General features: G+C 43.6%; 1 protein-coding gene across 2 annotated transcripts in view; it reads left to right on the forward strand.

Moving 5' to 3' along the window:
• The first annotated feature begins 5,432 nt into the window (after positions 1-5,432).
• The window catches only part of LOC149870668 (uncharacterized), a 284,140-nt gene continuing 261,596 nt past the window's right edge, over positions 5,433-27,976 (forward strand). The window contains exons 1-2 of one of the 2 annotated variants that reach the window (XM_090036651.1): positions 5,436-6,145; positions 26,327-26,533. In XM_090036651.1, the coding sequence (XP_089892777.1) occupies positions 5,705-6,145; positions 26,327-26,491 (606 nt within the window). In that variant the 5' untranslated portion in view covers positions 5,436-5,704 and the 3' untranslated portion in view covers positions 26,492-26,533. Of the gene's footprint in view, positions 6,146-26,326; positions 26,534-27,976 lie in introns of both variants that reach the window. The other variant, XM_090036650.1, reaches the window with a different exon arrangement.

A 27,976-nucleotide genomic window follows, 5' to 3' on the forward strand; every position in this document is an offset into this window, starting at 1 on the left:
CTGACTGGTTATTTTTAGCCCCCAACTGCTTCCTAGACCAAGCTACCTCCCAAACCACCCCCCACCCAATCACCAGTTCCCACCCCATGGACCCACCAACCCCCCTGATCCCACGTGCCTCTTTCCCAATAGGGAGTTACTTACCATGAGCTACCTTTGTGGCTTCTGGGAGCAGCAAAGAGCTGCACGTGCTGTTCCCAATCTAGAGTTAGGCAGTTTAAAGTAAGCCACCTAGGACCATCCTGGGTGTGGCCAATGCTTGTTTGCACCCTATGGAGCCTGATTCTGCTGTTAGTTATGCTGGGGTTCACTCAACTGGCTATCATAAGATTATGATCCATCCTGGACATCCTTGCAAAGGAATAACCAGTCAGAAGACAAGCCCATACCCCCCTGTGTTAGGTAACTGATTAAAGAACAACAAAAACATCTTCCACTAAAATTATTCTCCCTTCTTGCATAGATAAATAGGCAGGGAATAAGCAGAACTTCAATCACACTGGGATGTAAAGGAAATAACATGCACCATGTGGCATTTGCCTGGGCCATATTATCTTCCCGTTTCCCAGGCAAGGAGAATCTCTGTCTGCTGAAACTGACTCCCTCTTATTCCCCCTTTTACAGGTCTAATACCAAAGCTGCAATCCATCTATATGGTATAAAGGCATGTTCTGTTTTAACATTTTAGGTGATTTTTTTTTAAATGAAAAACCTTCTCCTAGTCTCTGGAAAAATCTATTTAGTATCCTTTATTTAAATAAAATGACCAAAATCAAGAAATTAAGTAATATGGCTAATATAATCATACAATGACATTTTAAGCTGCAGTGGGCTAAATAAAATATGGAACAGAGCTTGCATTTTTTATTAAGTTCATTAATCTTGCTAATGTCTTGCTGAATATCTTAGGTTCTCAGTGCATGATAAAAATGGATCACAGTGGTTACATTGCTATATGCTTTAGAAACCACTTCTAACAGCAGGGCTTCACTAACACAAATGTTCTTCCTTGCCTCTTCATTCCCTGAACACTTCTTGAATATTGCAGTAGATATGATTTATGGCTGAAAACAATTTAACTTTTTCAATGTTTCACTGAATAGAATATCAATATTTACATTTTTTCTTGCATGTGCTAATATCGGGCAATAGAATAATTTCCATGAGCATGTAAATATCAACTATCCTGCTACAGACAATACTTCCATTTTCAATGGATCTCCTCCAGCAGGCTTTAAACTAGGTTCGTTGGGAGAAGGGGAGGATGAGGTTGGAGGGAACCTCGGAACACCAAACCAAGTGTTGCCCACAAGAAAGCCCAGCCAGGACTGACAAAGAGCACAAGAAATACCCAGGTAAGAGACCCCAGGTAGTCCTGGGGTTAAGGGAGCAGTGCATACACCTTCAGGAGGCTTAAATGCCTATTCACTAATGCTCATAGTATGGGGAACAAACAGGAGGAATTTGCCCTCCTGCTAGCTAACAGAAACCCAGACATAGTGGGGCTCCCTGAAACATGGTGGGATCCAACGCATGACTGAGTGGTGAAAATCAAGGGCTATAGTCTGTACAGCAAAGATAGAACAGGGAAGAAAGGTGGAGGTGTAGCACTCTATGTGAAAGAACAATTCACGTCCTCAACAAGGATGTTACTACTGGGAGTAACAAGGAATAATAGCCATAATTTGACAGAGAGTAGATTCAGGCTAGATATCAGGAGGCACTACTTCACAGTCAGGGAGGCTAGGATCTGGAACCAACTTCCAGGGGAAGTGGTGTTCACTCCTACCCTGTGGGTCTTCAAAAGGAGGCTAGATAATCACTTAGCTGGGGTCCTTTGACCTCAGCATTCTTTCCTGCCCATGGCAGGCGGTCGGACTTGATGATCTGCTCAGGTCCCTTCCAACCCTACCAACTATAAAACTATGAAACTATATGTAAGGCAGCCCCCTACATCTTTGTAGACAGCTCCCCTGCATACCTTGCCTTTTTTTATTTTCTATTCCTTTTTAAAGATTTTATCAGTTGTAAATAGGTATAGTTTTATACCCAGGTTCTGGTCTGATGTCTTACTAGTTTGCATTCTTCTAGTGTAATAGTGCTGAGAATAAATTGAGTTCCTGTTGCTAGGGCCTGTGTTATTGTTACATAATTGATAAATACCTTTAATCTTCCAAAATGGATCTCAGGATACAATGCATCAGGACACAACTTAAGGGTCAGCTAACAGGACAAGTAGAATAGCACTGATAAACAAATTAAGCATTTTTGGATTCACAAGATCCTCTTCCTGGGTTGATTGTTTTAATAAACTCCTTAATCAAATAGCTCAAATTTATTTTTATTTCCATGAGAAGGGTAAATTGTTACCTTCAAGTTACAGTCACATTAGGTAATATTATATCACATATTGTATTCTACAACCACAGCTTTTTTCATTTTTAAATAATGTACTTTACTGCATTTCCAAATAAATATTTTTTAGGAAAATTCTCTTGCATCTTACTGTTAGAGTAAAGCAAAGCAGCACTCCAGGGAGAAGAGTAATGATGAATGAGATTCTAAATCAAGTAACGCAGAGCCACTGAACTCAAACATAACTTGCAATGTGAGAAATCAGAGCTCTTATTGCAATGGTTAACAATAAATAAATGAATAAATTAACTAACGGAACAGAAAAGATTATATGCACTTTTGAGTTTGAGGACAGGTTCTTAGGATCTTGGAACCTTTCTTAACAGTCAAGAAATATTACTTTAGTAAGGGTTTCTGAATCAGCATATAATTAAAGAGTAAATGCCAGTTGCTCAGTGGCTCCAATCTAGCCATTTCCCCACAATATTACAACATACTATTAAAAAAGAAATTATGTGTGTTGGCTTTGGCACTTCCCCTTCACCCTCTCAACTACCTGCTTCAAGGATTCTTGAAAAATTTCCCATGGAAAATGTCCTATTTGCATTATTTAAAAAAAAATACCCAGGGGCCCATAGTAAGGACAGAATAATGTTACAAGCCTCGGAAGAATAGTGTGTTTATGAGATTTTTGTTTGTAATTTATTCACCAAAAAGGTCAACTCAGAGGCAGCATCTGTTTTCTACTAATTCTGATTTTACCCAGTCATTTTGCATGCTGCTCAAGCTTTCAGTGGAAGGCACAATTAATTAGTTGGTTCATCCAACTTTAGAAAATAATTCTTAAAATACTTAATCTTTAAAATACAGCCAGCTCTCCTGGACTGCTTTCCTCCTCAGACTGGCCTCCCAGTTGATCCAGCTCATAAGTTCCCTGAGGGAGTTGAGGTCTGCTTTTATGAAATACAGAGTCCTTATGCTGCAGCTCTCCTTCTCTCCTTTTCCCAAGATCCCCAATCAATTATGGCATGGTTGCTTCTACCCAAGTTGCCATCCACTTCTACATCCTCCACCAGTTCTTCCCTGTTTATGAGCATCAGGTTAAGAAGAGTATGGCCTCAATTGGCTTCTACAACACTTGCATCAGGAAGTTGTCCTCAACATTCTCCAAAAACTTCCTGGATTACTTGTGCACTTCTGTATTGCCCTCCCAGCAGATGTCTAAGTGATTGAAGTCCCCCATGAGAACCAGGACATGTGATTGAAAACTTTTGCTAGCTTTTTGAAGAAAGCCTCATTGACCTCATCCTCCTGGTATTGTAGTCTATAGCAGACACACTTTTTGTTCCTCCCTATAACCTTAACACACAGACTTTCAAGAGGACTATCTCCAGTTTCATCTGAACAATCAAATGGCTCTTTTATCTAATGTGCAACTCCTCATCCTTTTCTCCTCTGCCTCTTTCCTGAACAGTTTATACCCATCCATGACAGTGCTCCTGTCATGCGAACTCTCTCACCAAATCTCTGTTATTCCAATTGCATCCTAGTTCCATGACTGTGTGAGGACTTCCATTTCTTCCTCCTTGTTTTCCAGGCTCCATGCATTCTGAAGTAACTAGCTCAATGTGCCACTTTCTCAGGAAGAATGAGAAAGCCTCCGCTGTTGCCCTTTCCTGCTTGTGCTTCCTCTAAGTCACCTGCTTCTCCACTTACCTCGGGGCTTTGGTCTCTATCCCCTGGTAAGCATAATTCTTCACTAGGTGATGTGAGATACTAGGTGTCTGCAAAGATGCTCTTCCTTCTATCTGCCCGGTGGATCCTGTCTCCTCCTGGCAATCTTTCTTCTTGAAACAACATCCCATGTTCAAAGAAGCCAAAGCCCTACTAGCAACACCACTTATGCAGCCATGCACTGATGCACTGATCTGCAGGAAGGATCTGCTCCTGCCTAGCCCCTCCCCTTGACCAGAAGGGACAAGAATACCATCAGAGCCCCTCTGCCCTTCACTCTTGCCCCCAGTAGACACTTTTGATCTGCTCAGAGTCTGGCAATATCATTAATGGCTACATGGATAGTGGCTACAGTCAGAGAGCTGGATAAGTCTTTGTAATCTTTCCATGACATCTTGGATCTGGGCTCTGGGAAAGCAGCAGACGTCCTGAGACAAAAGGTCAAGCCAGCAAAAAGATACCTCTGTCCCCCAAGTGTGCCTCCAACCACCACCACCAATGGCTTATTCTGGGTGGCAGTGGTCTCAATCCTCTCAACTTTGGGGATACCTGGTTTGGCCTTTTCAACAAAGGAACGTGCTCTTCCTCCTCTGTTGCTAGGTCTCCATATCTGTTCTTCAGGCAAAACCTTGCAGGTGGAGATAAAGACTTCTGCTTGTCTCCAGAAGTCAAAAACTTCCACCTTTCACCTTTCAGGGAGTCCATGACCTCTACCTTTTCTAGAACTGACTTTGGCAGTCCTTTTGCAACCCTAGATGTCTTCTCCAGGATTTAATTTCATAGTTTCATAGTAATTTCATAGTTCATAGAATTGATGAAGTCCTCCTGGCAGAGGAAGCTTTAGAGCCTCTCCACCTGCTCCTGTAGCTTTCTTGCTTGCTTTCTGAGGGAAACCACTAGGAGGCACCACTCACACAGCAGGCATTTCCTGACTTGCAGTCTTCCTAGCACAAAACCATGACCTGGATGGAAGTCTCAATAGTGAGTGGTCCTACCTGGACACATGCCTCACATTGCAAAATCCTCCAGCTATTTCTTTGGGTCTCTTAATCCACTGCCTCTCTCTTCCTGCCCCTCTTTCAAAGCAGAAATTCTCTAGAAAACTCCTCTGTTTGCTAGGGAACAATCTGGCCTGCTCCTTGGTCCCAAAAGGTTCCCTTTTCCCAGCTTCCTCTCACCAAGATTACTGTAAAGGAAGTTAAAAGAGAGTTTCCAGGCAAACTCCCTAGCAAACTCTGCCTTGCTTGGGATTCAAGTTAAGCAAGGGGCTTAAAACTCAGTAGTTAGATCAATACTTATCAGCTTACACTTAATATATGCAGGTTAGCTACTCTTAATTAAAGAAAGAGCTTACCTTGTAGGCTCCTGTGAGGGCGCCGGGACCACAGGGGACCGGGCCCGAGGAAGGAAGCCCGGGTTTCTGCCCAGCTTCCGGGACCCGACCCGGAAGTCTGGTCGGGACTTTGAAGTCTCCCGGAACCTAAACCGGGCTGGCCTGGGGCCGGCCCGGGGAAATAAAAGGAGCACCCCTACCCCGTGCAGAGACGGACGGAGGCTCCGCCGGGAGCCAGACCCGGGAGCAGCAGAGCTGGGAGCGGCGCGGGAGGCGCGGACTATGGCGGAGCCGGCGGCGGCAGCTTCGGGAGCGGCGGAGCCGGGAGCGGCGCGAGAGACGCCGACGGCAGCGGAGCCAGCGCCGGCAGCTTCAGGAGCGGCGGAGCCGGGAGCGGCGCAAGAGACGCCGACGGCAGCGGAGCCAGCGCCGGCAGCTTCAGGAGCAGCGGAGCCGGGAGCAGCGCGAGAGGCGCGGACTGCGGCGGAGCCGGCGGCGGCGGTACCGGGAGCAGCGAAGCCGAGAGGCGCGGAACCGGTAAGCGCAATACCGGGAGCAACAAAGCCGAGAGGCGCGGAACCGGTAAGCGCGGAACCGGGAGCAGCGGAGCCGGCGCCAACAGGGCGTGCAGCAACAGGACCAGGAGCCACGCGGCGAACCCCGGCGGCAGCAGAGGGGACCACAGTGGAGCCGGGAGCAGCGAGGCGTCCCGTCAAGCCACAGGTAGCACAGGGACCGGTGGCGGTTCCGATGCAGGGTCTCGAAAAGGGAACCTCGGCTGGAGGGACTCTCCTCCGGTGAACGGTGGCCGGTTGGTCACGGAGGAGGACCCGCGGGCAGGGCGGCGGACTTTGTAGCCACCCCCGGGTCTAGAGACTCAGGCCCGTAAGGGCCGGAAGAATCCGGACTCTAGGATCCCCAGTATCAGGGACACTAGGTACTGGGGGGGACTCCAAGGCGGGCTCGTCAGTGGACGGGTATCCCGCCGGACTATTCCGTCAGTGGGGGCATCCCAGTGGGGCCCCCTAACCTGGAGGCTCGGGCGAGGGTGTAGGGGAGGAGGAGCCCTCAGGACCCCTGGACTTTGGAGTCGGGGTACCCTGTTACGTGGACCGTCAACTCACCGCCCGGGTGAACCCCTTTTGTTTTCCATCAAGTCGTGGCAGGCCAGATTGGCGGCGACGCGGCGGTCTGGCGCATACCCCCTCCTCTCCAGGGGACATTCGGGGAATTGGGGATCTCACTTTCGAGTGACCTACCCCAACCCCCCACAGCTCCCCTTCAAAGAGAGGGGACAGCAAACTGACCTGTGAACTTCTAGCAAACTGCGCTATTTGCTGCCCCCATACATGCACTCCCTGGATGCTTGAGGAGTCTCCTTCTGTACCCTGCTGTGCTTGGACTGGCTCTGCCCCCTTTTCAGGTGTTTTGTCAGACACAGGCAGCAATTACCCAACAGTCACTCAGCTAGCGATTGGTTCCACATAGGGAACCGAGAGATTGGCAGTGCATCCCTTGTGAAAAGCACTGCCGACGCTGCCGACAGCACTTACAGGTGGTCACCACTTGCCCTTCCCCCCTCCAACACTGCCAGCAGCCTCTGTGGGTGGTCCCCGATCACTGCTGGCCACCACCACCAGCTCCACAGCTGCCTGCAAGAGCTCCCCACTCACCACTGCTACGCCCCCACTGCTGCCACCTGTGGGTGGTCTCTGTGCCCCACCAGCCTCCAGGAGCACACATTGTTCATGCAGCTAGCAGTACTCCCAGCTGCTCAGAGCACATGCCCAAACACACAGCCCACCAAACAATCACTCAGCTAGACAAACACACAGACAGCCCTGGCTTCTTTACTTTCCTGGAATAGGTTCTGGTACTTAGTGCCTGACTCTTCCTCTCTCCCTTCCTCCTCTTGTTCCCAGTGAACTGCTTTCAAACTGCCCTGTTTGCTACCCCTGTTCACTCCATCTACTGTCTTATGGTACTTTTTATTTCCATGTTCACATACTATTTTTCCATAGAAAATATGACAGAATATCACAGTAATTGTACATAAATTTAAGTGGGCTGGAGAATATGCATTATCATAAAATGAAACAGGCTGATTAAATGATAAATAAGAGGCCATGATAAATAGCAGTATATTGAGCTAGGGAAGAGATTCACTGTAGTGTTGGAGTGATCAATACTAGGGTAACATTTTCTTCAGATTTTTATTAATGATTTGGAAGAAGGAATAAAAAGACATTAATTAAATTCATGATTCTTACTGCATGATGGAGTGGTACAAATACCACTTGGTAGACACCGGTTAAATTTGTGTCAGGGATAAATAACTACTTAGCAGCTTGGTCAAACATGAGAACAGCAGGCCTGGGAATTTTTTTTTCTTTGGGTAGTAATAGTTTGTAACACCTAGAAAAAAAAATATTGCTAAAGAAAGAGGTTTGTGAAAGAAATTTCAATATAAGAAGCCATTCTTATAATGATTCTTCTGCTGCCCTTTTTTTGAGACCATTGAAAGAGTTTCTGCTTTCTAGGAGTAGATTTCAGGCACTATTAACATAGGGGAAATACATTAGTGACTGTCTTTTTCAGAGAAAGGTAGAAACATTAGTTCATTCACCTAGTATGAGATTTGAGTGATGTCTGAATGATAAAATGACTGTAAACTATGACACATCTTCAGTTAACATATTTAATAACAATTTTACTATATTTAAATGAAACATTTGACTGAATAAATCAGTAAAAAAGAAAAATGTTGAAAAAATATTTTTACAGAGTAAAGTTTGTTTTTTTTTACGCCTTCTTTTTTCTACAAAAAAATCTTATCCAAATGTTTAGTTCAATAGCTCTAATGAGGTCTGATTTTGGATTCCATTTGACTAGCTATTGTCTCATTTGGACATTTTTCACAATGTCTTTAAGTTTCTCCCTAAAAATTACTTGTATTCTAGGAAAAAAATTGTATGAGTGGTAGAAATTCACTCAGCTGCTTTCTAATATCACTTTCATTATAATCTCAATTCCCTGTGATTATAATATTATGACAAGTGTGGTTCACTGTGAAAATCTATTTTATGAGATTACAATGTTACTGAAAGTTCAGAAATATTTTATTTCTCTCGGGAATGATACCAATGATAAATCCTTTTTGTGAAATCAACATAAGAAGATATTTATATTAGGGAGAGCTTAGCACACTAGAAATTTGTAAATGAGGAATTTGTTACTCCCAAAATGTAGTCTCCACATGAAGAAAATTCACATTGACAAGACAGGGCACATAGTTCAACTGAACTTATTATAGTGGCCTTTTACTCTTAGAATCTATGTGATAAAAAGTCACTGAGAAATCTGGTCAAAAGAAAAAAAATGTGACTTTTTATCAAGAATTCTTATGATAGGAACTCAATAAATTAATAAGGAAAAAGAATCTGTGAATTTGGGAAGTGTTACTTAAGAAGTGTCAGTTGAGAGGGATGGTCTGGAAACTTTTCTGTTGTTTAGGCAAAGCAGGTACTGGATGCATTGTCTTACAGAAGTGGCTCTCACTGCTGTAAGATAGCAGGCCTTATTGCCTAATATTGCTTCATTACTGAATAACAGATATTTTGGATAGTTTTCATGAGAAGCATGGATTTTCAAATCTCACATTTTAGTTCAGCATTAAAGGCAAGAATTGACTGCTGAAATAACACTTTCTTTAATATAGGTTGTTCTAAGTGCAAAAAAGAGAGAGAACCCTTCATTTAATAGATTCATTCTTATAACACTTTTTAAATATATCAATTATTGAGTGTTCAAGTTGAGATGCCTTTAAAGAGACCTGCTTTTTGGAAGCATGCCAAAGTTTTCACCCATTTATAAAGTGCTATAAAGTGTCGGTTGCATTTCAGATCCTCAGTCCACTGTGCCTATCATTTTTTATAATTAATATCTGTCAATATTAAAAAGAACTAAAAAAAAGCCAATTATTTTGCTCAGATCCTGTGAGGTGCTAAATAATTACACTCTGTCAGGTGGTGAATGCCTTCAACTCCTTTTAAAGTGAATAGGAGTTGAGTGTAGACCAATAGCCATAGTTTCACCATTGTGGAAAAGGATGTCATATAAGGTTAGACATGTTGGTTGCTTATATATGTACTCAGGAGTTTGTTGGGGTGGGGCCTTAATTAGAGTGGTTCTCAGAGAATCCCCTCAGGTCATTCAATAAGTTTTAGATAAAACTCCTCAGCAGCCATTTAAATCCATGGGGGTTTGATAGTGAGGCCATGCTGGAGCATTTTAATTAGTGTATGGAGGAGACTCAATTAATTAAATCTGCTCTGATGCATTCTAATTAGAAGATGAACCAGCATGTGTATAGCCAGCCATTGAATCTCCCACTAGATTCAAATTCAAACCTTTTTCTCTGATACTAATATCCTAGTCTGTCAAAGATAGATGAGTACCTCCTGCTCGCACTGAGTTCTGTGCTGCTATAGTTATTCAGATGACAATAGCCAAGTTAAAACATTCAGAAGAGATTGGGTATAACTACAATGTAAACATATCCAAAGATGGATTTACCTTCTTAATTTTACACACAATAAGTCAGATGCTAAAGTGCTGTAAATTCTCATTGCTCCTTCTACTTTATCTGGAGTAAAAAGAGTTTTCACTATCTGAAGATCAACCCCTGTAAGTAGACCCAAATATCTTCAGCTGATCTAAATCAGGGTAACTCCATTGAAACCAAGGATTTCTACCGGTTAAAGATCTGACCCATAATGCAGATAATTTATCATATACATAAATCATTGTAGGATTGGGGCCAACCGGGTTTTTTAAGGTGATTGTATCTGAATTAAGCTTGGTAACTATGTGGTGGTAGTAAAAGGTAAACTATTTCATGAGTAGGGACCTACTGAATACATGGTGGAAGTAGGGTGTGCTGTGGCTCCTTTAATCTTGCAGATTCCCCTGTGCTTCTCCCCCCACCACTCTCCAGCCCTACTGATTGGTGGAGGTACCCCACTTGCAGCTCACTCTTGATCAATGGGGAGACAAAAACTGTGGTTTTAAATATGGTGCCATTTTTGCCTCCCGGGGTCCCTGGATAGCGCCGTTGTTTCCTGATGAGTGGAGAAGTGGCAAAAAATGGTACCATGCTTAAAACTGTAGTTTTAGCTTCTCTGCTTATCAAGAGGGAGTGGCAGCATCCTCCACTAATCAGCAGTGGGGCAAGGGGAGGGGTAAGGGGCAAGGTGCGCGTGGGGGAACATAGAAGATTAAAGAAATCATCATGCCACCATGAATTTGGCAGTTCCCTATTCATGAGTTACCATAGTGATAATTTCTTCCTTGATTGATCTTAGATGGGTAGCTAACAAGTCTCTCTTCCCTGCCTTCTACCCCAATTTATTCTAATATTTTTCTTCTAGAGCTCTATGTTCAATGTGCAGCCTTCACATATGCAAGAGACACTGATGAGTTAAATTAGATTCAAAATTTATATTTGGCTAGGAATATTATTGCCTTATATAATATCCTGTTGCATTGCTTGCAGCTTATATAATGACACAATAACTGAAAACAAAAATTATGACTTAGAAATGGAATTGACTTTATTTGTGTTTTCAATGTCTAAGCGGAGAAAACATACCAACATAAACAACATAGAATCTAAAAAAATCATTTCAAGAATTGCATTTGAAATAGTAAAAGTTATAGTAAAAGTAGAAAGAAATTGTTTAAATGGTATGATTTAAAATAGATCACAAAGAGTAAAATAACTATGTACAGGAAACATTGAAAGTAAAATGAATTGTTTCTAAAACTTTCTTTGGTTTTACTTGGTTTTGTTTTTCAAGGTGTAACAGCTCGTGATCGGTTCTTCCAACACTTACAATGTTCATGGATGAAAAGATTTTGATGAGATTCTTAAATGGGAATAAGTCCTATGAAGTGGTTGACTAGTAAGAAAATTACATGAATAGCTAGTTGCGTGTGAGATCCTGGACTCCACTGCATATTCTTTGCTATTTTGGGGCAATGCAAAGTAAACTTAAAAAGTTACTCTAAGCCAAGATTAGAAGAAAATGCCTTTTGTGCAGGGAAATCTTCCTATCACTGCCACCTTCATTCATTGCCAAGGTGTGTTGTGTATTGCTAAGACTGGAGCTGATGTACTGGCTGCTGAACTTCAGTGACACTAGCTGCTAGAATGCCCTATTGAAGATATTATGGAATGAGCAGTCATGATGCTGTCCGTATCATATTGTGAATATGCTAATATTCTATGTGGTCCCAGGAACAGATGGTAAGGGAGACACTGAAGGTCCCTACAGAATGGAAGAAATGTTCATCATTGTATGTTTATATTAGATCTAGATGATAATGTGTGCAAACTAGTGAACCAAACAAGACCCCAGTAGCCATAAAAACTGGTCACTCATAAGCTGACCTTTCTAAGGCAGGAACAAGGGGAAAAAGTTTTATTTCCTCCTTTTCCAAAGGAAAAGAATTAATATCAATTAATTCATTTTCCTCTCTAGTTCACATCCTGTTTCATTCCTAATGGAAAAGTCCTTGTGCAAGAATGAACATATAGTTAGAGCTTATTTTTAGCATATGTTCATTTTAGTTGATGTTGAAACTAGCATGTACGTTGAGTAGTCACATGTTAACCATTAATACCCCATGTAATGTGCACTGCTCTGACCTGCCCTTAGAAGGCTGGCAAGCAGGGGCAGGCTAAGAGCCAAGCTGCATTTGTACCTGCCTAACTCACTTGCTGTCAGGGGTAGGGTAGGTGGACCAGACTACATACAGCTAAGGGCTGGCAAGGTCCTATCAGGCCTGCCAGCCCCTGCCTGCCTGCAATCTGGCTCTCCACTACCCCCATCAGGCTGGATTGGCCTGCTGCTGTCCTCTCTATCCCCTTCTGAACCCCACCTCACCTTTCCAGTTTACCCCCTACCCTCTGTGTCCCCTGGCTTCTCTTAGGCTGTTATCACTGCCCCAGGAGAATAAGCAGGTAAGGGGAACCCACCTGGGCTGTCACTGCTCTCCGGGATAACTTGAGCATATAGAGGAGTGGCAGAGGCCAGTGGTAGTGGCATCAGGCAGGTGGACAGGTTCCCCTTCTCTACTTGCTCTCTGGTAACACCAGCAGTAGTGCAGGTTGGCTAGGAACTGCCAGGAGAGCAGTGAGCAGGGGTCTGGGGTGCTGGGACCAATTTGGTCTGGCAGGACTGGGAGGTGTTGCCTGCTCCTCCACCAGTATGGATCAATCCCCCTCCCCCCCATCCCAGATCTGACCCACTGCACTGTGCACTACTTGCTTGCTATTGCTATTGCTATTGCTATTACCCCGACTGCTTGGACCAAGTCAACCCTCTAGATTGAGCCTGCTGCCACTTGACATCCCATATCCTTGCTCACCATCCGCAGCAGCTCCCAGCACACCTGTGGCTGCTTTTTCTGCACCAGGGAGCAAGCAGGGAATGGGAACCTGACTGTTACCACTGCTCTCTGGGCTGGGCTCAGGCTACAGAAGTGTAGCAGCCCAGTGGTGGTTACAATAGCAAAAGTTCCCCTTCCCTGCTCACTCTTCTGGGATAGCACCAGCATCCATAAGTGAGTCAGCAGATGCAGGGGGACATGGGTGAGCCATAAGGGATGGGGGCAACCCAGGGGGAAGGAAAGGAATTCCAAAGGGGCAGGCAGGGGGAGTCTTGGGGACCCAGAAGAGCTGGGAATTGGAGCAGAAGGAAGATGAGATTCTTACCTTTGGCTGGTCCGCCACTGTCCAAGTGGTGGAAGATAGAGGACAAAACCTGGAAAGTTGAAAAATCACTTGCAACTGGTTTGGGGCCTAAGCCCAAAAAAGTCATAGGACTGTAACAATCTCCCTAAAACCAATTAGGGATAATCCTTGCTGGAAAAAGATGATGTCCAAGACACTCAGAGGGCCCTTAGTATGTATTCTTCCCTAATGGGTGAACATTCTTGGTTTAAGGGCCATTCTCACATTTAAATTACTGTGTAACAACACCCTGAGTTGAAAGGTTTGGTGTGCTGGAAGAATTTAGTAGGATATGCTGAATTTTTCTTCTTTGTGAAATGGAAAAAAAAAGACAATTATCTTCCCCATGAAGAATTCCCTCTTTTCCTAGGTACTGATTATTCATCTTTGTCAGTGATAATAAAACATATTCTGAAGAATATTGTTTCTCTTTCCTTTTTGGACTGAAGCACATTGCACCAAATGACAGGTTACTTTAAAATATCCTGACAAAGGTTATTATTTCATCCCTTTTTCCCTCATCTTTTAAGACCATTCATCAAAAGTTAAATACTATAATTGTAATGAGTCCTCAGTATTTCATTAGATCTTCTAGAAAGGATATAATGCAACCTATTTTTGTGGGGAGTTAATCTTTTGATTGCATGAATATACATGGACATAGGAATTGCCATATTGGCTCAGTTTGCCATCACCAGTACTGGTATTACAATTTCAGAGGAAGTTGTAAGGAACCATGAAATATCCACTTATGGCTTGATTAGCTTACAAGAGAGCTTTTCTTGTAACTCCTACTATTTAGATATTAATTTATTCCCTGAAAGATGCAGGCTTGTGCGCACCTGGCACTATTATTTTTTTCAAATATGTACTGCTTAGCTATAGATGTTGTTACTGCATATACAATCCTCTAGTCTTTTATAAATCCGGCAGTTTCCTGTTCATACTGGCTGCATCTACACATGTAATTAATTTGAAGCAATAAACTCTGGAGCAGTTTTAGACAGAGCAAACTACTCCTGGGAGCAGCATTTACACATGTGCCTGGGCCAGCAGCAATTTGAGTTGGGGCAGAACAGTTTACGCCAACATCATGGGCAGCAGGGGCTGCCCCAGGGTCCAGAGGGTGGTGTTGGATGACAGAGGGACTGTCATGAGGTCATGGATGACATGAGGTCATGGATGACAGAGGGACTGTCATGCATGAGGGTGCTGAAAGTGCAGAGTCGCCACATGGCTAGGTGGCAGGCAGAAGTCTTGGCTAGGTGCAATTTATGCCCCCCATCAGTGTCTATGTGTGCATTTAATCACAGTCAATTACCCCACCATAAGATAGTACTGTCCCTGTCTTATGGCAGTGTTAATTAGTTTACTGAAGCCTAATAGCATCACATAATGTAGATGGTGATGCTCTGCAGCTAATTAGTCTACTCCACAGCTAAGCACACATTTAGATGTGGCCAGTGAGATCCTTCCTGTTCCATATAGCTCTTTTCTTTTACTCCTACATAACTTTAAGGCCTGAAGATTCTTTTCATCTTCTTGGAGTTTCCATTTACAAGGAGCCATGCCAAATGGCATTTCCTGCATAATTAACACATTAAATTGCAATGATTCTGATTCTAATATGAAAATCAGTAAGGATTCATACATGAGAAAAAAGTACCAACATCAAAGGTATCATGTAATAAAAGGAGGGACTGCGTAAGGTTCAGAGCACCCATAGTTCTCAGACTTGCACAGGAAAACTGATGTATTATACATATCCATTTATTTAGTTAACTGGAGAATTACTTAGAAACCCCTTGCGTACTGAAATTGGCTTAATGTAAAGAATTGGGGGAGTGTTTCTTATTGTATTTCTAAATCAAAAACATTATTACTCACGATATAAAGAATGATATTGTACTTTATCACACTAGAAAACTCCAATTAATAGTATATAAACTGTTCCAATAGCAAGCACAATTATTCCAGAAATTAAGGCAAAACCTTCCTGCTTATGAGGCACTCTGCAAAATAGGATTTTGATGCTAGTTTAACTACATTATCTTATCAATTGCACAATCCATGGGTAATAATGGTTTCTAAGAGGGCTTAGTTGTGTGTACTCTGCATTTTCTAATGTTTTGTGTAAACACTCAATTTTCTAGTTAGTTAATAATGACAAAATGGGTGATTAAATAAAGGTGTTGGTTTGTTATAATTAGCACAGCTGTTTGTGGCTCAGTTTCAGATACCAACAGTGTTTGTTCTATGACAGACATACAGGAAATAATGAAGCTGTTGGGATTAGTTTGAGAATTCTAATCACAGATACAGCCTGGTGAGCTGTGTCATGTGGAATGGTAGCCACAGGTACATGGCACTCTTTTCCTTAAACACCAGCTAAGTTTGACTCTCAAAGCATGAATTTTGCAAGAAAAGAGGAAGAATGATTAGGTCTGACATCATCCTTTAAGATCCAAAATATCTCAGTGCAGCATCCATAGAGAAGTTACATTGTTGATAGATTCAACTCCACGTGATTCCACTGGTGTGGACGTTGTCCCTGGGCTGTAGGTGGGAATTAGGAGCCTCAACTGAGACATCAACTGACACTCGGGAGTATAAGTAGGAGGGTGCAAAGCACGCCAAACCTTAGTTACTAACTGTTCACTTGTCCTCTGAGAAAAAACTCAAGGCAGCAAGTGGAGCTAGGGGCCTGTTTGTCATGTAAAATTTAACCTTGAGTTCTCAAATTTTACAAACTGAAACCCAAAAGTGTCAGTAACCTGCAAACAAAGAACAAGATGCTTCCACTCTTGCCGTTTGGGAAAAATACTAACTAGTTCCATTTTGAGGAAGCTCCTAAATGAGTGGCTTCCCTGCTTCCAAAAGCAAAGACTATCACCCTTCTCATTGACCCATCTGATAGGGTATAGCTCTGCTCTCAGGTATAACATAGTTTAGTCTTCTCATTCAGTCATACCTTGTTTTCTTGAGTGAACTATAGAAAAGGGTATTATTCTGTGTGCTCAATTATATTAATTTAACTTACCATGACCTACCTGAAGCAAATAACTTTTTAAATTATAGAGGCAAAAATTCTTGGGTTGATATCTTTTATTGGATCAACTGTCTGGTTGGGATAGACATAGGCAAGCTTTGAGTTACCTTTCTTCAGGCCTTTGGGAGAGAAGCTGACACAGTAGAGCTAAATAGCAAATGGAAGAAAGGCTTGTGTAACAGTCACACAAATTGATCCAATCAAATATATAACCCATGAGAATTCTTGCCTTTTGCATATTTCCTGGACCAATATGGTAGCAACATCACCTCAACACCAATAAAATGATGTATATATGTAACTGTGGCAGGGCATTTGATGTACCTACCACTATAAGAAGTCAGGAAGCCTGTTGAGCCACTGGCAGGTTAGGGTCATGGATAATAGAAGAATCAGCTGCCCCAGGGGGCTGGCAGGTATGGCTAGGCCTGACCAAAGGAGTCACATGATTGAAGGGTGTCATCCGGTTGGAGGAGGACTGAGCTTAGATAAGGTATAAGCCCTGAAAGGAGGGCTGGCAGTAACACCTCGGGAACTGTTACCAGATTTGCCTGCTACTTTGGGGTGTGCTCATTTATTAGGGCTAGGGTCTTGGTAATTCTATTAATGTGCTGCTTGTGTTATTTGTGTTTTGATATGGAGCTGTATCTCTCCCTTTGCAAGCCCCACCCCCAATGGAGCTATCTTGCAGGACTCAGTTCAGTGGGGCTGGGTTCCTCCAATCCCCAAATCAGTCATACACACAAACACACACAGATTAATGTGACACGCCTGACCTGGCCGGGTTGATCTGCATGGATGGGCTGACACCCTCATATGCCAAGAATCAATTCATGAGAGCAACAGTAACTACAGTCAGACACAAGCGTACAGTTAAACAGACTATCTCTGAATCCGGCTGGGTGTCCAGATGACACCCTCATGGGCCAGCATTCAGTTCATTAGGGCATGTCTGAGCCAAACTGAGTCAATCAGCCTGTACAAGCTGATTCCCTTATGTGTTTCAAACTTAGAACATCCCAATATTTTAGCCTCTTGATGAGCAGACCCCACAGTATTTTTGGGCTACACAGGGATCTTTAGCTTAGGTAAAAGAAGCGTTGATACAGAACAAGTGGGAAAACAGAAGTAAAGAAAGAAAAATATACCCAGTTACCACCAATTTGACTATAAAAGTTATTTATTGCTAAGTATATGAAATATACAACGGCACTAGCAGTAATAGACATGGAAAGGAAAAAAAAAAGACAAACAATCACAGTATACCCTGGTTTCACTAAATATTTGGGGAAACTTAGCTCAAGCTTAACTAATACAGTTCAGGTTCAGAAATCTGTGCTTAGAGAGAGGGAAGAGAAAAGAGAGAGAGCTGGGATCTCACCAGTCCAAGGCACTCAGGTTGCAAAGCTGACAGGTTAAAGTTCTCAGCACGATCCTCGAAGGGAGATGACCTGCCTCCTTCAGCCTCTCCAGAAGAAAGCGGGTGGTGTCAGCATACACACCGCTGCTTCTTTTACAGATTTTTATACCCTCATTTCAGCTTCTTTCAAGCATTCTCAATAGTGTAAATCAAATTGTCTTTTCTATTGACAAGGGGTTATCTGGTTGGAACATCTCAGGAAACTGATTGATACTCAGGAAACACATATTTAAGAGCCAGCTTGACATTCCTATGGATAGCAGATATACTGATGGGATATCTCCTGGTGTCCTCAGAAACAATAGATAGCTTGCAGCATCAGGGTTTTAGATTTTTACTTGCTGTGAACAAGCCTCAGCTTAGCATGACTTTTCCAGATCTTACTATAGTCTTTTAACAGACTTAAGGCAATTATTGGAGTGTTCATAACTTTTTGTGGAGAGGACTTCCACCAGTCGTCTCAGGAAAAGTATGACAACACTTGTGGTCAGGGCTCCAACAGGCTGGACGCTGTGATGAACCCTTTACCATTGTTCAAATGTTGCCCATAGCCCCTCTGACTTGGTCTATTGCCTCAGCATTTTCTAACCCGGCAACCAAGTTTTAGCCAATTAAGTTTACATAGGCCTCCCATAGTGGGACTGGGGAATGTACGGCCCGAGATGCCTAGTAAACTTACTTCTGCTTAGAGGTGTGTGTTGGGGGGCGGGGGCGGAGAGGAAAAGTCCTTTGTAAATCCAGATTAGAACTGGTCTGATAAATGCTGAGCTGGATGTGTGTGTTGATTAGCATTTGGAGCACAGATTCCCCATCACGCAGTGCTCCCCTGCTTCGCTGATCCCAGAATTCACGAAATCTCTGCTTCAGGCTTTCTGTTCTCCATCTCTAATGTAAATGTATGGTCATCTGGTCCCACCTCAGATGCAAATGAGACCTAGGGCAGTTGTTTCACTTTTGTCACCCTTATCTGGAGGGTTTTAGGTGTGTCTCTCACTACATTTTAATCAGTTTTTGTTTAGGTTAGAGGAGAGGGTGGGACTCTTTGTGAGTCAGACAGGCTGTGTCCTGTGTCAGGGTTCCCCAAGAACACGAAGATGAGAGGTAACAGAGCTGGTGAAGGAACATCACCCAGTGGTAAGACTGCAGCTCCTGAATGCTAGCAAGGAGAATGAGATCTGGAGATTTGAGTAGGAACAAAAGAGATGTGGGAGGCTACCTGTGTGGGTTTCATAGCCCTGAGAAGCAGTCTGAGTGTCTGGGGGCCTGTTGAGAGGCGGGGCTCAGGATAAGCCCAGAGAAGCAAGGGGCTGTAGTAAGGAAGACCTATTGAGGGCTCTGGGTGATTCCAAGGAGGGGCCTTAGAAGGTGGACCCACAGAGAAAAGAGGGCTGGTGGTTGGAGGACTGACCAACCATTTTAAAATATCATGATAATTTTAAAATTCATTTTTTTCCTATAACACCAGTGAATACAATGTTGCCCTGAGAGGTCAGGCTAATGCTCAGAATCTCAATATTGTGCTGTTAGACAGGACGTGTAGTGTACAACTGCACATGCAGTTAATAGAAATCAATTACACACACATACACTCACTAGGTGCATACACTCCTACTAGGCATACACACTCACACGAGCAACTCTGATACACACATGTTCAAAATAACCAGCCAAGGTTCATGCACACCTATCACCAGTTTAAGTCCATGCACACTACACACACCAAATTTAGACATAATCATTTACCAGTTACCACCACCTGCACATCCAATACACATATGTGGATTACTAATTCATATACCACACACACACAATGATATCTATATATTTATATTTATGTGTATATGTAATTCACACACATATCACCCACCTACACATACACACAGGTGCATTCCTAAGTTAGGTGTTCTGGTATGTATGTATGTATGTGCTTGGTGTACTTGGGATACCTGGGGAAAGGTGAAGGTAAGAAAGTAGAAGTGTAGGGAGTGAAAGTTGCTATGAGTGAAAGTTACTGGGACCGGGACTAGAACCAGTAGACTACAGGGCCCTGGGCTGAAGAACTGAGGCTCTGGTATAACTTTAGGTTAACTGATCTTAATTGATTAAAAGACAATGCCCAAAGCCTGCAGAACAGGGGAGCGATGTCAGCACAGAGGCTGGGACTGGAGCCAGAACTATGGGGGAGCTGAAAAGATAGGAGTGCAGAGGGAAAATGGGACTAAGGGAAAGTGTGGGTGTTAAAGAGGGGTTCTGGATGTGGGGAGCCAGAGGATGGCTCCAGGGCAGCTAGAGAAGTTGCAGGGAGTGGCAGTAGGTGCTGGGAGCTGGAGAAAACTGCAGGAGAGCCACAAGGAGCTGGGAAGCTGCGGTGGGGAGGGGGATGGCTACAGAAAGTGTGGGAGAAGCCTGAAAACAAAGAGACAGACAGCAGAAAATCACAGGAAAAGTGGCAGGAGAAACTGAAAGGTGGCAGGGGCAATGGGGAAGCAAAGGAAGGCAGCAGAAAGTCACAGGGAAAAGGCAGTAGATGGCACGGGAGGCTGAAAGGCAGCAGGGACAGCAGAAAAGCAAGGAGAAGCTGCGAGGTGAAAGAAAAGGGGAGATGGAACTGGAAGGAGATTGGGAAACTAGTGGAGAGTGGGGGGGCTGGGGCTGAGAGACAGAGAGAGAGAGAACAAGGCTGGAATTTAAGATAGGAAAGGGACTGGGATTCAGTAAAACATGAATCAACTCGGGGTTGCAAATGACTGTGGTTTTATTGAACTGGGGTGACACAATGTCTTATTGGTTTCCTTGCCCCTCCCCCCACACAATGACAGAAGGGGTTAGAGAGGCTTAGTTCAGGGGTTGAAGTCTACTGAAGTCCAGGAGGAGAGAGAGAGAGAGAGAGTCCAAATTGTAGGAGGAGGTGTGCAGGTAATATGTACCTATCCTAGGCTGGAAGGTGATCCTCGATGGCCAGTTGGGGTCTCCTTCAGCTCGGGGTTGTCCAGAGCAGGTCGCCAGCAGGGCCTCTGGGGTGGATAGGTGAAGCTGTTCTAGTCCAGATGTAAATGGTGTTTCCACTGGGTCTGTCTTCACTGCCCCTTTTTATAGGGGCAGATCTTGTGTGACCCTAGTGACAGGAGGCATGCCCAGGCAAGGGTCAGCCCCTAGCATACCGAGCATGTGTGCTTCATGCAGGGATGTGCAGTTTCGGGTGTCTGTAATGGTAGGGTAGAATGGTAGAGTTGCTGTTTCTGCAGGGTCTTTTGTCTTTCAAATGCTGGGTTTTTGTCCCTGTTCCTGGGTGAGGTCCATGGTTCCTGGATGAATCAATGCGAGGTGTTGGCTCAGTCATTACAGGCCATTCAGTAGAGGCCTGCTACCACTGTATTTCAGTCATTCCCAATCATTTTTATTCGTCCAGGAAACAATTTACATGGGAGGGGTATGTGACTCATACAGTTGCAATATGGGATGCCGAGGCAGAGGACACAAGATGGAGGCTTGACATATAAAATGGAAACTTGACATGACTTTGGTTCACTTACAAACACAGGCCTAAACCATACAATATCCGTTTGAAACAATAACAATCAATACAAAAATGATAATAATATAATCTAGAACAGTAAAAATCAATACAAACCTAATAATTATACAATATAAAACAGTGGATATCCAAAACCAAAAACTTGTTACCAAAATAAAAATGTGAAAACTTATCCTAAATCTGAGCTGACTTATACTTATCTATAGGGAATAGAGAGGGAGAGAAAAAGTCAGAAATGGTTGAGGAAGAAGAGGGAATGCATTTTAAAATAAATTTAGAAAAGAAAAACTGGGGGTTTTGCCACAACTTGAAGACCTAGCTGCACTGAAGATAAGTTTCTATGAAGTAATCAGAGCTATATCACAAGTTCCTTTGGAATTTAAAACTCCACAAAAAGAGATTTTTGGAACCTGAGTGTTACAGTACACATTCAGAAAGATGGCTAACTTACTTCCTCTCAGTTCAGATGAGAAAGAAAGGGTAGAGCTATTAAAGGTTCCCTATTTGGCAGATAAATTATGGACCAGTTTTATATGTGTGTGTCCAAATACCCACTACATCTACCACTTCATGCCCAGAAATTATATTTGAAAACAGCTAGCCAAGTGACTAGAAAGATTATAAAGCCCAGAGTTAATCCTCACTTGAAGTGGTGCAACTTTAAGATGCTCAGCTCAAACTTAGCCTGGGTTAATGAGCTTTAAACATGCTAATGCCCAAGTTTTAAGTAACCTAAGTATGGTAGAAGTGTACCAAGTAACTTCACCATTAGTAAAATCTGTTGTTAGCATGTTTAATGGACACTTATTGAAATTAGCTGCATGAAACACCTATATAGCACGAAATAAAATGACCAATAAGGTCTCTAGATTTTGTTGTCATAGGCAACTCATTGCCACAAGTAGCCACAGTATGTTACAGGTAGAGGTGGTCCAACCATGTCAGAAAAGTCATGTTGCCAATCTGACAACCAGTGTATGTAGCCACTCTTTTAGAATCCAAGATGGCTGCCATGACTTCATGTTTGGTCAATATTTCAGTCCCCGCTTAAGTATGAAAATTAATTCCAATGACAAAACCAACGTCGAATAAACCTAGGAGATAAATCGTAACATTTCTATTTTGGTAGCCTTACTGGATTGCAAGATGGCTAGCACATTAGCATGTGTGTATGGACTCAAAATAATATTAGAAACCTAGTTATGAATACTCTAATACTAACATCCCAAATTCTATCATGACAAATTTCATAGAAGGCCTAGAATACTGAAAACATTATAACTGCAGATAACCTACTTGTTCCAGCTATATTAAATAAAAGGGTTTTTTTTTTTAAATTTCAGAAATGCAGATTGTCAGTTATTAACAATACATAACTCAACAGCAATGAAACAAACCAACATATGGTCACCTTGAGGCAATAGGAAAATGTAATAGTCTAATCCAGTGATAATACAACAGTATATATAATATTAATACAATGGGTAATTGCAGTTTTTCAGATTTCTTCATCACTTGAATCTGTTTTTTAATCCATTTCAGAATTGCTGTAGGTATTATACAGGTTGCAATATGCTGTTTCATAGCACTTGCAGCCAGGAGTGCATGGAATATTAACCCACTTGAATGAGCATGCTGGTACCCAGCATTGTGTCTTGCACTTGTAACTTATATCTGAAGGTGTTCCACTGGTAATGGTTCAAATTTGTTTCTGATGGGAATAATACCATCATTTCCACTCATGATGTGATGGCAGTCGTGGGTTAGGCTCAAGCCTGCTTTGCCAAATGAGGCTTTGATAATTGGCTTTATGTACATGGAGCACAAGGGAGTCATATGGAAATGGAAGTTTACCCTGGGATTTTCTGTGACGGAATAATTTTACCTCACATCCAGAAGGGTCAAAGATGTTGATGGCTGATATGTCAATTAAATAAACTTTTCTACACAATTGGACAAATCCTTTTTAGCATTAGGCCTATTTCCTAGACCTGCTAATAGATGTAGATATTGAATGAACACTTTCCAAGCAGCTTTTTAGCTTGGACCACTGAACTGGTTGCTGGTATCACAACCAATGACACTGTGGAATCGAATTAGAGATGTACAGACTAGCTCAGGCAATTCTGAGACAATATCATGAACCGGTGTCAAGGTTCTTTTCTTTTCTGTTACATTGGTGCTTTCTTCAATCTCAACTGGTTTTCATAGTTTCATAGTTTCTAGGGTCAGAAGGGACCTAAGTAGATCATTTAGTCCAACCCCCTGCCATGGCAGGAAAGATTACTGGGGTCAAACGACCCCAGCAAGGTGTACATCTAGCCTCCTCTTAAAGACACCCAGGGTAGGAGCCTGCACCACTTCTCTTGGAAGTTGGTTCCAGATCCTAGCCGCCCTGACCATGAAGTAGAGCCTCCTGATATCTAGCCTAAACCTACCCTCTGCCAGCTTGTGACCGTTATTCCTGGTCACTCCTGGCAGTGCCCAGGGGAACAGGGACTTCCCCAGTGCCTGCTGACCCCCCCTGACTAGTTTGTAACAGGCCACTAGATTCCCCCTCAGCCTTCTCTTGTGGAGGCTGAACAGGCTCAGGTCCCGTAGCCTCTCCTCATAAGGCCTGCCCTGCTGCCCCCTGATCATGCAAGTGGCCCTCCTCTGGACCCTCTCCATGCTGTCCACATCCCTCTTGAAGTGCGGCGCCCAGAACTGGACACAGTACTCCAGCTGTGGCCTGACCAGTGCTGCATAGAGGGGGAGGATCATCTCCTTGGACCTGGTTGAAATGCATCTGTGGATGCATGACAAGGTATGGTTGCATCCCCACGCTGCAGTCAATGATGACTCCAAGATCCTTTTCTTCCTGTGCACAGACAAGGAGGGAGCTCCCCAACCTGTAGGTATGGTACCAGTTGTTCCCCCCCAGGTGCATCACTTTGCACTTGTCAGTGTTGAATCCCATCCTATTCTCATCCGCCTACCTCTGTAACCTGTCTAGGTCTGACTGTAGCCTATTCCTCCCTTCTAGTGTGCCCACATCCCCCCACATCTTAGTGTCATGAGGAAATTTGAACAGGGTGCTTTTTACCCCCTCGTCCAAGTCACTGATGAAGATGTTGAAAAGAGTGGGCCTGAGGACCGAGCCCTGTGGAACCCCACTGCCCACATCCCTCCAGGTCGAAAATGACCCATCCACCACCACTCTCTGGGTGCGGCCCTCCAGCCAGTTGGCAACCCAATTGACTGTGTGGGTATCAACACCACAGTCCCCCAGTTTCTTAATGAGAACAGGGTGAGAGACAGTGTCGAAGGCCTTCCAAAAGTCCAGGAAGACTATGTCCACTCCTACCCCTGCATCTAATGATTTGGTGATCTGATCATAGAAGGCCTCCAGGTTGGTCTGACAGGACCTGCCACTAATGAACCCATGTTGGTTGCCCCTAAGTATGAAAATCCCTGCTGGACCCTCGTGGATGTGTGCCAGCATAATTTCCAGGAAGTTCAGGTCCCCCATGACTACCACATCCTTAGACTTCACTACCTCCGTGAGCTGACCTAAGAATTCCTGGTCGAGCTCTTCCCCTTGATTGGGAGGTCTGTAATAGACCCCCACTGTTAAGTCTCTTTCCCCTCGACTGCCTTGTAATCTAACCCAAAGCACTTCAGAGTGCCCTTCCTTTGATTCTTTATTAATTGATGGGGATGTACATATTGCAACCTGCCTGCAGGACAGGTGCGGGGGTCCCCAGTATCTGCCCCCCCCAGGCCTTGCTGGGCAACTCCCGCAGGCCAGGGGGTTGGGGGATGTCAGCCCCCCCATGGGCTCTGTCTGGGTGGAGGCCTCAGACAAGCCCCGGGGAGGGTGTGCCCCCGGGCAAGGGCCCTGGCAGCACTCCGTGTCGACACCATCGTAAGAGTTACTGCCTGTTTCTGGCTGAGTGCAGTGCCTTTGCCCCGCGCTAGCAGGAGTCTGCCCCTTGGCCCTTCCTGCTCACCTGCTGGCGCGAATGCCGACGCAAATGCCAGCGCACTCTTACAGAACGCGCCTGTTTGCAAGCTCTGTTCATGTGGCTTGGGAGCGCGGCTCCCTACTGGCTCAGCTAAGAGGGCCCCGGGGGGCTTCCCCTTTGGATCCGGCTCAGCTGCGTCAGTTCCTCTGCCCCACTTACCTTAGGGGGATCAGCTGCTGCTGCCCCCACTGCTGCTACGTTCGCCTCTGCTGCTGCTGCTGCGTTCGCCTCTGCTCCGGGTCTGGTAAGGGGGCACATGTGTGTCTCCTCTCCCCGCTGCTCCTGGCTCCTGAGTTTTGATGTTCCCTTTGAAATGCTACTATTTGAGTTACGTGAAATGTTTGTTTCTATCCAATGCCTCCTGTAAGATGTTGATGTTGTCCAATGAAAACTTTACAAAATGGCTGGGAAGGAGATTCCCTAGGATATCAACTAATTTTTCTCCAAATTCCTTTATGTTTTTCTCATCAATGGTGGTATCAGTGAAACAAATTGTATGTTGCATTCAGCAGCATGGAGACTTTGTACCAACTTTTTAGATCAAGTAGGAAGCCTAACCCAACATATTTTGGCATTAGCCTTTTTCCCCTTGATTTCAGGTAAACCAAATCCTGATATATATTCAATACATCTCTGTTTAGAGTCTTATCTTGTACACAACTTCCATCATCAGATTCGGCATTGTCATCTTCCAAAATTGAATGAATGAATCTGTGAAGGCTACCATGAATGTATTTTTTGGGGTTGCTCTTCATTCAAGTTGTTATATCCCTTCATGCCAGCAATAACTTTCAGACTTATTTCAATCTTGAGAGCAACATAGTACAAGTTTTGTATGTTTGAAAACTCTTCTCTGAAATGCAAGCCAACAGCTTCCTCATCACTGATATGCAAAATTACAACTACGTGTCTGGCTTTATCACTTGTCATGATTTCAATGATAAGGAAAGGATGATATGCATTTCTTTGGTGCTAAAACTTAATGGCTATCTTGTAGTATATCTGAAGTTTCGGCTTCATTTGTTTCAGTGTGGTTAGAGGATGTTCACTACCTTCATCTTCTACTAAATCACAATATATTTTGGGTATATCTTTCAGGCTGTACACATTTTTTCCATGCAAAACCAGCATCTAGTTTATCAATCACTTGATGCCATGGTCCTGCTTCAGGAGAAAGAAGACTATCTTCTTGGAATCTCCACATGTGAATGGGAACAAGAGACTCATTGCTTCCACTGTTCCTCCCACCTGCATTCAGAATAGTAACATGCCTCAGCAGCTCTTAGATTTTCAACACCAGTTCAGGTAACACTTCATTCTTCTCTGCCAGCTTGTGTATTGAATTGCCTGATTCAAATGATAATACTTGCCTCAGTCTCTTATTATTAGAATGTTTCTGGCAGAATATGTACATCCTTCAGAGAACTGTTGGAGTAGTTCGGCTTGATGTCCTACTGTGTTCTCCACTTGATGTTGTGTTAGAGTTTCCCTTTCATCTTATACCTTACACAAGTTTCTTAACAGCCTCTCAATATATTATTTGTGTGTTAAAAATGTAGTGAGAATGGTGCCAATTAAGGCTGTTGGAATGTTGCAGAACAGGATCAATGTAACAAGATAGTCTGTCAAGGATACTGCTGTAACAAGTGCCAAATTCAGCAATGGTCCTACATTGAATGAATGTTTCATTTATTCACACAATTCCAGAGGGTGTACTTAGGTGATCATTTATTGCAAATGTTCTTCAAGATATATGATGCATCTTGTAGATACCAAGTCATACCTTCTTCAGTTCACTAGATTCAGTAATGCTATTGGATCCATTGTAATCTTTGCTTAAGGTTGATAAGGGCAAGTCTTTATGGGTATCTAATAATGAACAAAACTGTAAATTTGTGCCAGCCATCCTGGGATCTAATATGACTACCATGACAGAAAGGTTTGGACTGATATCCTTAGTCATAGAATGTTGGTTTCATCACTGGAATTAAATTTCATACCTTAGTGGGTGCTAAAATATTGACCAAAAACCGATATGACAGGTACATGCACTACTTGCTAGACTGGCAACATGACTTTTTTTGACAAGGGCAGACCACTTTTACCTGAAACATATGGTGGTTGCTTGTGTCAATGTGTTGCCTACAGACAGAAATACAGCTACTAGGTCTAACACATGCTGCTTCACAGAAAGAACTATGAGTTAGATCAATCCTCCCAAGCCAACAGACATAAGTTGTTGGGTTGGGAGGGTGGCAATTGGCTCCCCAATTTGGAGTTGATTCAGGGAGAAAGGTTGTGTCTCCACAGCATCTCTCCCCTAGCTCTGCTTTCCCTCCCAACCCCCAATAGCTCTAGTGCTGTGTGTGTTGATGGGAAGGGGGAGAAGTACAGTAGCTATTATAGAGGACAGTCTGGTTGTCCTCTGTTCTCTATTGATACAAAAACAGACACCTTTCTATCCCCTATTTTTCTCTTCAATAGAAAAGTAGGGGACAGAAAGGTATCAGTTTTCATATCAATAGAGAACAGAGTAGCAAAAAAACAGAATGTCCTTTGTGATGGCCACCCTAGGGAGAAGACAGGGGAGGGAGCTTGTTCTGGGGATCCCTAGCCAGGCTGGAGTGAGAGAATGGGTGGATTGAAGCCTTGCTTCTTGTGGGGAGCCCAGGAGGACTCCAATCCACTCTCACCACTTTTCAGCACTGGCTGGGCAACCCCCTGAACAAGCTCACTCCAATCCCTTTC

The sequence above is a fragment of the Crocodylus siamensis genome, chromosome 2 (genome assembly GCF_052110815.1).
Source record: "Crocodylus siamensis isolate JL-2025a chromosome 2, ASM5211081v1, whole genome shotgun sequence".
Lineage (NCBI taxonomy): Eukaryota > Metazoa > Chordata > Crocodylia > Crocodylidae > Crocodylus > Crocodylus siamensis.